The sequence below is a fragment of the Neoarthrinium moseri genome (assembly GCF_022829205.1).
Source record: "Neoarthrinium moseri strain CBS 164.80 chromosome Unknown scaffold14_Wmoseri_CBS_16480, whole genome shotgun sequence".
NCBI classification, from domain to species: domain Eukaryota; kingdom Fungi; phylum Ascomycota; class Sordariomycetes; order Amphisphaeriales; family Apiosporaceae; genus Neoarthrinium; species Neoarthrinium moseri.
The window spans coordinates 148136-160348 of record NW_026055128.1 but is presented as its reverse complement, the minus strand read 5'-3'; the positions used below and the strand labels follow the sequence as shown (position 1 = coordinate 160348).

At 50.1% G+C, this 12213-nt stretch overlaps 5 protein-coding genes across 5 annotated transcripts; 1 reads left to right on the top strand and 4 right to left on the bottom strand.

Annotated features, from left to right (window-relative positions):
* Positions 1-1274: 1274 nt before the first annotated feature.
* On the bottom strand, positions 1275-1904 carry JN550_004857 (uncharacterized protein; the record flags this gene model as incomplete). The annotated part of the gene is made up of 1 exon (XM_049316419.1): positions 1275-1904. One exon carries the CDS (start codon positions 1902-1904, stop codon positions 1275-1277), a length of 630 nt encoding a protein of 209 aa, XP_049173055.1.
* Positions 1905-2163: 259 nt separating this feature from the next.
* Positions 2164-3126, bottom strand: JN550_004856 (uncharacterized protein; the record flags this gene model as incomplete). The annotated part of the gene is made up of 1 exon (XM_049316418.1): positions 2164-3126. The coding sequence occupies one exon, from the start codon at positions 3124-3126 to the stop codon at positions 2164-2166; it is 963 nt and encodes a 320-aa protein (XP_049173054.1).
* A 478-nt stretch (positions 3127-3604) lies between these two features.
* On the bottom strand, positions 3605-5353 carry JN550_004855 (uncharacterized protein; the record flags this gene model as incomplete). Its single annotated transcript, XM_049316417.1, has 4 exons — positions 3605-4244; positions 4591-4816; positions 4865-5203; positions 5260-5353. The coding sequence occupies 4 exons, from the start codon at positions 5351-5353 to the stop codon at positions 3605-3607; spliced, it is 1299 nt and encodes a 432-aa protein (XP_049173053.1).
* Positions 5354-7656: 2303 nt separating this feature from the next.
* Positions 7657-9033, top strand: JN550_004854 (uncharacterized protein; the record flags this gene model as incomplete). The annotated part of the gene is made up of 7 exons (XM_049316415.1): positions 7657-7782; positions 7838-7896; positions 7977-8074; positions 8128-8229; positions 8284-8304; positions 8360-8420; positions 8472-9033. The coding sequence occupies 7 exons, from the start codon at positions 7657-7659 to the stop codon at positions 9031-9033; spliced, it is 1029 nt and encodes a 342-aa protein (XP_049173052.1).
* A 626-nt stretch (positions 9034-9659) lies between these two features.
* JN550_004853 (uncharacterized protein) lies at positions 9660-11918 on the bottom strand (the record flags this gene model as incomplete). The annotated part of the gene is made up of 8 exons (XM_049316414.1): positions 9660-10042; positions 10104-10534; positions 10590-10931; positions 10986-11071; positions 11139-11259; positions 11313-11436; positions 11490-11623; positions 11758-11918. 8 exons carry the CDS (start codon positions 11916-11918, stop codon positions 9660-9662), a joined length of 1782 nt encoding a protein of 593 aa, XP_049173051.1.
* Positions 11919-12213: the final 295 nt, after the last annotated feature.

Here is a 12213-nt window from a genome sequence, read left to right as displayed (position 1 = left end):
GAAATCTACCAAGATCAATAAGTTTCACGTGAGGATCAGCAACTCGAGGGGGTCAGAACCTTTCCGCTGTCGTCAAGGGTCAAGTCAGAGAGCTCTGAGGTTGACTCTTTTAATAGATTACGGCCTAAAATAGGCGACGAATATGATGCCCTCTGCAGTGCATCATGCTGGGCCGGCGCAACGTGGGGTGGTACGATAGGCGCTTGTTTTATAGAATTCGAGGTTACGGGCTTTTTCTGAACCGAACTATTCTTCTCTTCTAGTTCCTTTCTGAGCTCGGCTATTGTTGCTTCTGCCTCTTGAAGCCTCTTCGCCATCCCAATAATCTGGGACATGGGTGGAGGTTTCTCATAACGGCATTCATCTTGGTATACTTCACAGGTCTTACAGCAAGGCTGTGTACCGTCACATCGAGTCTTTCTCACACCTACATCGACAACGGTCAGCGTCTTTGGTTGATGCGGAGCCTCGCGTCAGAAAGAGTGAGTTGAGTTTCCTCTCATTGTCCCTTTCATTGGACAACTCACTCTCAAGCGAAGCCCAATGTGACATAGATAGGCCAGGGATTAGGATAACGCTTTCGCTTTACATACGACAATTCTGACAAGTTAGACCTCTATGCGTCCGAGTTCCCGTCCTAGCCCTCGGACCAGACCCAGCGGGTGTGCTCGGCTTCTCCCAGGCCCTAGAAGGCGGTTGGGACATTCTGCCTGGCGAATCTGCAGCTTCCTAGGGCTGTTGTGAATTCAGGGACTGCGGCAAAGGTAAGGCCACTCATGTCAATCCGGGGTCTTCGAAGCTGAACAACGTAAGATCATGATGGCAGCACCCTAATCCCATATCAAGTTGAATTCAAGAGAAAGATAAAATGCAGGACCTCGACGCTATGTAAACGTTATTTAGAGCCCCACAGCTGCTACTAGCGGGAGACACCGCCAAAGTCTCGCCGGCAGCAGGCATCTCATGGTAAGTGGGGGGAGAACCGGGGGCCGCCCGTAGCCTGCCCAGGTCTCATGCCGAAATCGTCAGGTGCACGCGTTGAATCCCTGTTTGAGACCTTAGGACTCGTCATTGCAAGATATCGGCATGCTCGATCGGCCGGGATGGCAAGTATGTTCGCGTCTACGGAGTACTCGTGCGAGAAAGCCGTTGAGTACGGAACCGTGCGGGTTGGTAGCTCATCAGTATACTTGCATCATTTGCCTGATAGCTAGCTGAGCTTATAGTTACAAAACTCCATAGCAATGTTCGACGAACCACAGCCATTCACTTGGCTACAGCTTTGTTGCGCTTTGTGTCCTGGCTTCAGCTTCCGCCTTCAATCCATCTTTCCACAAAGTAAGACCTCCTTGCAGCTGCTTGCCGACGAGTAACTTCACCAACCAGGTCACCGGCCCAAAGAAGGTCTCGTAGCTAGTATATTCGCAACCTCCGTCAGCGCTTTCGAGGAATTCTTGGACCCGCTCAGCTCGTAGATACCACGGACTGCCTGGCGTCTTCCACACGACCCGCAGACCCTTCCGTCCGTCACGGTCGAACTGCTCCAGAACGGTCACCTCGAGCTCAGTCTTGTTGAAGGAAGCACTCTCTGGACTCATATGAACCCCAAAATGAAACCTGGTGCCGGGAAGGAGCTGATCCTGCTTCGCTGCGATGTGCGAGAGCGGTGGGGGCAGCACGCCGGAGACCGGAGTTGAAGCCGCACGGTCGATCGTAACGCGCGGGACCCATTTATTCCACACCGGGTATGTCGTCGGGTCTAGCATGATCTCCAAGCATGCCACGGGCGATGCAGCGATTGTAGTTGAGAAGACGATGCTCGCCCAACCACCATCCCCGTACGCAGGTGTCGAAATGGGCGCTACAAAGCTGGGAGGCTGATTTGGTTGGACGTGGGCTGCCATGTTGAGAGCAGTACGCGCTCAGGTCTGGCTTTAGAGAGGTGAGGTAAAGGTGGTGGTCGTAGCACATGGGTGGTGGACAGTGAGCTATGGGCGGCACGGGATGGCCCCACTTTACATACATCTGTATCTAGGTAGGCCCCGTGTACAGGAAAGGAAGCATTCCGCCTCGGCCGTGTACCAAATTCAGGAGTGTATGGACAAATTCCATGATGTGCTCTGTGCCACCCAGAGCGTCCCAACGAAGGGACATCACCTATGCTCAGTATTTGGAGATAAATTGCTCCACAGCTCGCGCAAAGCCCGCCGGGTTCTCCTCAGCTAGATAGTGACTGGCACTGTCCACAACGCCGATCTGGGCAGCCTCCCTTGTGACTTCGAGAGCCATATGCTTGGCTTCTTCCCGATGGCGGCTGTACTGACCACTCAGAATCATGGTTGGCACCGGGCATTTGCCATGTGTTGCAATCCAAGATTCATTCTCTGCCTCATCTTCTTCGAAGGCACGGTAGGCAGCAAATGCGGCTGATAGTGCCCCAGGCTGGCTGTAAGCCGAAACATACTCCCCAACAGCTGCCGATGGGAACGCGGCCAAGTTATGAGTGAGCTTCGCGAAGAAGTGAGAAATGTATAACCTCTCTTTTCCTGCAACGAGGGCTTCTGCCAAGCCGTCAGGCGCGCAGTGAAAGATGAAATGAAATTGCTGCTTGGCCCTGCCAGGCTCTGACATGTCATCTCTGTATGCCTTGGTGCCTGGCAGGGGGCATTCACCCCAACAGACGCTCCGTACTCGCTCCGGCCAACGTGATGCCAGCGCGAATGCGACCATCCCGCCGATGTCGTGGCCGACTACGTGTACAGGTTCTGTGATTCCAATGGCGTCGAGCAGGGTAATCATATCTGCAGCCATGGTAGACTTGCGAAAATCACCCGATGATGCCCCAAAACCGGGCTTCGAAGAACCTCCCGCGCCCCGGTAATCCGGAGCAATGCATCGATAGCCATGATTGGCGACAAGCGGTAATACATACCGAAACTGGAACGAAGTCTGGGGGAAACCATGTAAGAAGAGTATGACCCCCTTCGTTTCATCATCCCTGGGAGCTGTATGGTCGTAATAAGCAATTCTTAGTCTAGTGGCATCCCGCAGAGTTATATTGGCAGATAAATGCTGCAATGACATGGCGTCTGTAGTTATGACTGGGTTTGGGGATTTGCCAACCATAGTGAAGACTGTGACAAAAGGGTCACTTCTTATGAAGATCTATATATGCAGCTCATTCCCCTCAATCTTAGCGTTTTTATTGATGGCAACAGGATTCAGCGTCATACGCAGCAGAATGACGCTGCATCCGTATGAAAAAGCTATATCGAGTTACATATGCTTGGTAATCCTCAGCGTCATATTATGCTTTGTGACGCTGGAGCGGGGATGGTTCGCACTAACAAAAGGGTGAACTCCACATACGCCCGATCTGCAACTTTATGGGAAGCTATACTCCTTATCATGCTCTTACAGTCGTGACTAGCGAGATTGGTCTTTAGCGGGAGCCTCGGTTGCTGCGCACAAGTTGAAGACATCGCGCGTGTTCTTGTGCCAATGGAGGCGTCTACTGAACTGTACTTGTGTGCTGGCTAACCTTAACGACATTGACATTATCTGGGCATATCAAAACCAGTGCCTATCCCAACGAAGGAGCTATTTACAATTCCCGTTTCATAGTGGCTTCCGTCGGTATAGCGCGGAGCCTCAGCATCGCGACGCCATGTCTGTCCACGTCTGCAGTGACGGTGCCAGATGGCTGGACTGTCGTGGTGGCATTGCCCAGAAGCAGGGGGTCAGCGTCAGCTAAACCTTGGGCGTAAGACTTTGCGGTCGCATTATATCGACCCTCGCCCACTGTGGTTGCATTGTATCCGCTCGTCAAATTGCCAGTGGCCGAGGATGCGTCGATGATGGCCTGCGCTTCTTCATTGGACATCCGGCTGCCCCATAAGTCTCTAACCTCCCACGAGATTGCCGCGTAAGCTGCTAAACGGGCAGTCCCCAGATCAGTGAATATGTCCACCAAAGTAGCGTTCATCGTTGTTGGTGAGTTGTTCCCGTTGAGAAACACTACGAGTATATCGTTGTAGTCCCCACCCGTTGTAGAGTATAAGGACCCTGACCATAACTGAATGCTTCCTTTGCCATACTCGTCAATGTCCTCAGTCTCGTAATGCCACCTTCTAGAAGCCGAGCTACCAAGAGGATCTTGGTTTACTGCGATGACTGCCTGATTCGAGATAATGGCAAGATCCTGTGCCTTGACAATTCGCAGGTCATTGCCTAGGATTAGCGGACTATGGAAAGGGGGTTAACCGATTGTTTCGCAAGTGGCTCTCGATGTGACTTGCCTCTTTACTGCGGACCAAAGGGAAAATTGAGTAAGGTACTCAGTATCTGACATGCCCCCGTTACCAACCTCCAGCATGTCAAGGTCATTCCAGGCTCCGGGTACGCCTTTGGATGTTATAAACGACGCCTGGCGGCATTAGCTTTTCCTGAGCGGCGTAGATTATGTATGTCTTACTTTGTTGATAATATTCAGTAAGGAGCAGTGCCAGCCAGGAAGTCCACAGTCCCATGCATCCGGTCCATCGCTTGATACGTTAGCTGAAAGCAAACACCATCTCTATGTAGACCTACCATGGGCAACGATCATCTGGCCTATCATAGAAGTCTGTAACATCGCCAGATATTCTCCAAGAGTTGGCAATTGTAGATCCCCAATTCCACGGATAGTCCTCACCCCAGTTGCAGAGCGAGTATAGTATGGGCCTCCCTGTGGCATTCAAAGCTTTGGCCATGACATTATAGCGGTCGTGGGAGATCAACTGAGTTCCAGCCTGACCCGAGTTGTAGCAGTTGTCATCTAGTGTGGTTAGCTTCACTTTGAAGGCTTTAAGTGGCCAGCTCTCACATTTGAGATAGTCAACCCCCCAGTCTGCCCAGTTTTGTGCATCGATCTCCTCGTACCCTAAGCTTCCAGCGTATCCTCCGCAGGTGTATACACCAGCGCTCGAGTAGATTCCAAACTTCAGTCCGAGGCTATGCATATCTTCGGCCACAGCAGCCATTCCGTTGGGGAACTTCTTGCTGTTTGGAACCAGGGAGCCGTTGCCATCTCTACCGTTTGACCAGCAGTCATCAAGGATCACATATTGGTATTCAAGATCTTTCAATCCGTAATCAACAATCAGGCGCGCGGTGCCTTGGAGAAGTTCCTCTGAAACATCGCAGCCGAAAGAGTTCCAGTTATCTGCTCTGTGTTAGTTACGTTCTTCTTCGTAGTGTAACTTAAGCCCCAGAACTTACCCCACCCCATCTGAGGAGTTCTAGCGAGCCCATTGTTAACAGCAACGCTAAGCTGCGCAAGCAATGCCAGAGTCGTGAGATATGACGGCAACATTATACTCGAGGAAGGATGGTCCGCAATAAATCGACCAACAGTGGCTCTGATTCAGGCTTGTCGTTCTCAGTGGGATATGACATCTTTAAGTATCTGCCTCGTTCATTCCTCCATAGCGTACCGCCGCCGACGAACACCAGTTGGTGATGCTGGTGAAGTAATGCTTTCGGGGATGGTACCCCGAAACAGTATGCAGAGCAGCATCACAGTGAACTAGTGTCGGCAGGACGGATTCATTGGCCAATGACTGCACCAATCCTAACAGAATCGAGGTGCTCTGCAAACCGGTTACATTGCCATGTCCAGTGCAGGGATACAGCTGCAGTTCATTTCATATTTCTAGTCATCTGACCTCCTCATAACCTCAATCGAGCCTTTGGGAGCGATAGAAATGAACGCAGAGCACAACACACCCCTGAGCCCGACACAGACTGCTGATGACTCTTCCCCAATCCCCGCACTTACATGGGGAATTGGTGTCCAATGTTACACCTGCAACTCTGCGGGGTCAAGGGATATCTACACCGAGAACAATCAGTGTTTAACTTGTTTCCCTCCATCAGGACGGCTTGGACAGCAAAGAACTATGCGATGCCCTATGGAGATGATTTATGTCATAGCAAAGTACGGTGGTTATTGGCAAACCAAGGGCTTTAGAACTATATGTGACAAACTTAATATATGAAGATGACCTACACCCTAAATCATTATAAGCCTCAGTAGACAGCAAGGTTACTATGTAAATCCAGTCCTTCGAAGTGAATTGAAACGGCATACGCTTGATCTAGTGATGTAAAGGGTATCACAGAGCACGTATTCCACCTTTAGAGCACTTCCTAATGTGTCCTAAGCACGAGGACGTAATCGTTCAAGGAAGCTGGTGGGAGAGGAATTCAGGTCCCTTTTCGAGAAAGAAAGAAGGTATCATTCGAATACGCTACAGTCGAGATTTAGCAGCTACTTATCACTGCTACGCCTATGGGAGGTCAGTTCCTTTAAATCAAAGGGGCGGAACTTCCCATGACTCTCATTTGAGGGCTCCTATACATGAGCAGTGGCCCTTTTGATTATCTAGTAAGGTATCGCAATAAAAAAATTAGTCTCGATGACCAGAGGCGCTCAGTTATAATATTGAAACTACACAGAAGATGTACCTTATCGGGATTCAGCAGATTTCTCGACTTGTCAATCTGGGAATGCGCCTTTCCGGAAGCGGGGGAAACAAATTCAAAAGGGTTGAAGAGATCCGAAGAGTAAGGAAGCGTGCTCTCATTATGTCACGTCATTTCCGCGATCATTTTCTGTGTGATGCGAGAGCATCTATTCGACTGCAAGAACACTAGTATGAACCTCTGAACGGCTTATCAGTATTCGACGGGTAGACATGAAAGAGAGTCTAGCTGTACGTGAGGTGCTCCAGTAGACCGTTGATATGTGTCCGACGAAACGACCAGCCAATCACCTATCTCCTTAAAGTGACCCTCGCGCACTTGGGACACGACGATGAGGGGGCCTGGATGTTGGCACCGGTTTTTGGAGCTTCTGTTCTGCCCTGGTGGGTATCCTTTACAGGGGTACGAAGCTATGGTCGATAGTTTGCACTACTATGGTAGGGTTGGAAATGGATGGTAACTAATCCCCACGTGGTGGAAGAAAACTGCACCATTCCGAAACCCGCAGCCCTGGTACTGGGCCCAAGTTTTCTGTACCCGATTTGCAACCCTGAACCGATCTCTGATCTTGAGTCAGCTTACGTGCACTAGCGAAGCGCCTGACCAGTTGATTGACCATCCACACACGGTAGGAGCTCGTGTTGTACAGCGTCAGCCATCATCATCCTTCAGTCGCAGACAGGGTCTGAATCCTTCGTTAGCGCGCTCTCTGACCTGAATAGCACGCCAGGTTTTGTAGCATGGTTCCAGGGCCCCTGGCCGGCATCCGAACATACATTCAGCCAGCAGCCCAACAGGCACGACCATTCTGTCTCATGAGCCCAATCATTGTGGTCACAGCTAGACGCAAGCCGCAGCCTGGAGGATGGTAGGTGCAACTGTAGGCGTGGTAGAGTATGATCCCGCTCATAGGAGGATGCGCTTGGCATGAAGAAGTTCAGCTCCAGTTCGTCAACGCGGCCCATTACACCTTCCCCGGCGTTAGGGGACTACGTAGCGAGCGTATGAGTAGCGTCTCAATCTTTTATTCTTCTACACATCCTCTATGGCCGCTGAAACCCCAAAGATTTGAATTCTAGTGATCATGATTTTCCGCTGTTACTCTGACTTGATTATCTATGATTCGTAATCATGTCGCAACAGCCGACCGACGAGCCTACGAACCAACGGGATATCTTAGCGTCCGACTCTAGATTGTTTGCGTCGGCTTCACCCGGAATTCCGGCTGAGGTCGTGGAAGGAGTGTTACTCGAAGATGTGAGCCTATCACGTAATCTGGCAGATTGGGTCAGTAGAACTAAAACTGCTCCAGAGAAGTGATGATGCTTCTATGCACGATGGCGACTCGGCAATCGAAATTGAAAGCTATAGGTATTAATATACCTCATCGCAGTGCTCGCCATGTAGGGCTGATTCCATATCAGGAGTTCCACATTTTCGGTAACTTCTAGTGTTGCCGAACGTCTCGAGGAGAATGGGCGAACATACCACTCCTTTAAAGGGGGGAAATATATGCTCCCCAACGATGATACTGAACTGAACAGATTAGGTCTGTCCGTGGTGTCGTATCTTATAGAGGCTGTATGTCTGACAGAACCGTAGACCTCCAGCATCGCATGTGGGAGATCACACTGGACGACGAGCTTCATTTGGCCCCGATTGGCCCGTCTCCGCACAGAGTCCTTGACATCGCGACAGGGAGCGGTAAGCTAGAATATGGCCAAAATCAGGAATGTACTAACAAGGATAAATTGCCAGGCATATGGGCTATAGACTTTGGTGATAAGCCCGACCTGGTGATATACACGTTGGGCATCTGCACTAACAGGCCCAGCAAACCGGTATCCGTCTGCTATTGTTACAGGCACTGACCTCTCTGCTGTCCAGCCCGAATAGTAAGCTTATTTTGCTCTCCCATCACATGCACATGTTCTGATAGCAAGAAGCATTCCGCAGAACTGCGAATTTCAGATAGATGATGCCGAGGATGAATGGCTGTTTACCCAAGCCTTCGACTATATACATGGCCGTGCTTGTGCAACCTGTTTCAAGGAGCCCAAAGAGATTTTTCGTAAGGCGTTCGAAAACCTGACGCCCGGCGGATACCTCGAGATGCAGGATCTAGACCTTCAGACATCTGAAGATGGAAGTATAGAAGGTACTACGCTTACAGTGATCCAAGAGAATGTTCACAATGCTCTGGCATCGGTAGGCATGAGATGGGACAACGCTCGTCAATATAAAAGATGGATGGAAGAGGTTGGATTCGAGGAAGTCCGTGAGGTTACTTTCAGATGGCCATCGAACCCCTACTGGCCATCTGATCCCAAGGAGAAGACTGTGGGGGCCTGGTTCCTAGCTCAGATCTCGTGTGGCTTGCTCGAGAGCGTCTGCACGCGGATTTTCATGACAAAGTTGGGTTGGTCAAGACAACGACTGGATGAATTTCTTGCGAAAGCCGAAAATGACTTGAGGAACAGGAGGATTAAGGCCTATTCGCCTGTGTGAGCACTGTTATTCCTTGATCTAGCTACTGGTGCCCACCTGCTGATATCCCTGTTTAGGTACATTGTTTACGGCCGCAAGCCTTTCAAGCAGAGCTTTTCTGGGTGAAGATATATCAATGATTTAAACCCGGCTGTGCCTGAGACCTAGATCGTGTACACATGACCGCAAGCTGGTTGGCTCGTGCGGACACTCATGCAATAATTTCTGCAAATAATGAAATGGATTTTGTATAAATATTTCACTGTTTTGAGATTGTTGCGCCTGCTCTTCATGTGATTGGCTATCTTTCATTTCTGTGGTTCCGCGGGCTCTCCGATACTACAATATGTCTAGAAAGCGACTGAAGCAAAGGCGATTACAAACTCCACTTAGGGCCAGCCAAGGTACGATAGCAAAGAAGTTGACGAAATATAGTCTTTCCTTTTAACATAAGTCAAGAGCAAGACCGCTCACACTAAAGGTAACAAGCCTGCACATCTTCGGTCGTACCATGTTCTGCTAAACCAAACAACAGTGATGTGAAACAATGCCACGGTTGGACATAGCTATGCTCCAGAGATATCCTTGATCAGAAAGTGATTGATTTCCACTTCACACTGGTAACACCGGCACACCGGCAATGTTCATCAATGACCATTGTCGTAAGTCGTCCGTCCCGTATTCCCGGTAGATACTTTCAATCGATGGGTGCTAGCTATCTCATCGAGTTCGGTTTCGCTCTGTTCGAACCCAGGCCCTAGCACTAGTAGTTCCTTCGATTCCCCACCAGAGCGCATTGGGGGCGGATGGAGTTCAAATGCAAATAGGCTGGCAACCAGTCCGAGTGACGATGCACCGATGAGAAGTCTAACATCACTCGTGAAGGCTCTTGCGTAGGTTTCACGAATGAGTAATTGAGTGTCCACTGGAAAGTATGTTGATACCACCGGGTTGTGGCGGAGAGCACTTAGATCTTCTGGACCCAATCTCGCGCCAAGATCGTTCTGAACTTGGTTGTTGAATATAATCACTGCTCAACCGTGTCAGACGTTGTATCTTCATATCAACCAAAGATCGCAGATGATACGCACTGCAAATTGCGATCCCGACCGCGCCGCCGAATATTCGAGATTGAGCAACAGCACCCTGTGCCACGGCAAGATCTTCAGCTTCCGAACGCACTGAAGTAAGAATTGTTGTAGCAGCAAACGACAACCCAACTCCAAGCCCGATTATCGCCTGATATCCATACTGGGCGTCTATGGCGGTGAAGGCATCAGATAACGTAGATAGAAGACCGATCCCTAGCAACTGAAGGCAAGACGCGGTAATAAGTGTCAAGGAGGTGTTATTTCGTTTTGATGAAAGCGCTCCAGCAAGGAACGATCCAAACGCACATGCGCCTAGCATTGGCAGTAGATGCAACCCACCCATCAATGAATTGTTGCCATTGACAATTTGAAACCGCTCGGGAAGAATAATGATGATCGACAGATAGGTGAAACCGGCGAAGAAAGTGCATCTATTTGAGTCAGCGCTGGATACTCATGACGTTCCCCATAGTTGTGAATACTTACACGAGGGATGCCATATAAGCCCGTTGCTTGATGAGCCGAATTGGGAACACTGGGTAGACGAGCGGGTGGCGCCTCCGTCCTAGCCATATTTCCCACGCGACGAACCCGGCCCAACTGGTGGCAGCTACTGACAGGGTTGCAATGATAGCTGGATTCCTCCATGACAAATTATAAGATCCAGCTTGTTGAAGCGAGAAGACCAGAAGGCTCGAACCCAACATTATGAGAAGGTTGCCCAACAGATCAACTTTCCTGAAAATTTCACTTGGACCGAGTTGTTGTGTTCTCGTCTGGGGCCAGGCAGAAAAGAGGCCAATAAGGGCTATGATCCCGCAAGGGGCACTGTAACAGTTCTATCAGCCGAAGAACCATTCTAGAGCGCATAATGAGGCTTACTTTATAAGGAAAATCCATCTCCAGGATGCAAGGTGGGAGATGGTTCCGCCAAGAACCGGCCCTAAAACAAAAGACACTGCCAGCGTCTATGACAAACAAGTAAGCATTGGTACTTTCGGAGGCGAATTGGTGTACAGCACATCCAACACTTACCATGCCGATAAGAGCTCCCAAAAGGCTCGGTTTGTCCGAAGGGCCAACCTCATACAGCACAATCTGGGCTAGACTGTACAGTCCAGATCCACCAATGCCCTGGAACGCCCGGAACACAATCCTATTCGACGTATTGGTGCTTAGAAAATCGTCATGTTCTAAGTTGTAACTCACAGTGAGTGCATATCTCCTGCCAGACCACAACCAACAGAAAACCCGGCAAAGAGGATCCAGGCAGCAATGAGAAGATTTCGTCGACCGTAGATATCGCTCGCTTTGGCAAAGCAAACCGCAAACCCTACGTCATGTCAGACCGCGAGTCTTGCCTCTATCTCTAGTGTCAATACCTACCCAGATACGCGAGCAGGTAGGATAGCGCTACCCAGGGGGAGTTCAGGAAATCGTTCATATCCAAGGAAATCGAAACGAGTGAGGTGCTGACGATTGAGGCATCCAAACTTGAGAACAGTAGACCGAGAAGCAATCTGTGTATGTTAGTAACTTAAAGAGTGAATCAACCGATCAACAATTGCCTACATAGTGACCAGTACAATCCGGCGGGATCGAGCCAGTGGACCATGTTCAAAACATGCAACATCATGTACCTTGGGTCGCAAACTTCTCTCCATCGAGTCTGGGTCGCGACGCCTGTTGCGAGTTCGAGTACCAGAACGCTTCGCCATCACCGGTGAGCGAAGTCAAAGGTGACTTTGCGCGGTTGAGGCGGAAAGTGAGAATGTGGTACTTGAGAGTGCAGACTTTCGGTAGAAGTGCGACCATGCTATGTTGTTGTGGTGGGGATTTCAAGGAGAGCAAGCTGTATTCACCTTCACTCCCAAGGTTACCTGCCACAAAATCCCAGGTGTCAATTTTGTACCAAAGCGGGCGATGGCGAGGATCCAGAAGCTACGCTCCTTACGTGGGTGGGCTGGCAGGATTCAAGCTGCAGCCGCGACGGTCTCGGGAAACCGTCAAAGTACTGCCGGCAGGAGAGAAGGGAGGGGCTTGGGGACCCTACAGAGTTTGTAAGAGCAACCCCTGATAATTCGTTGCTAATTGAAGCAGCTCCAACCTT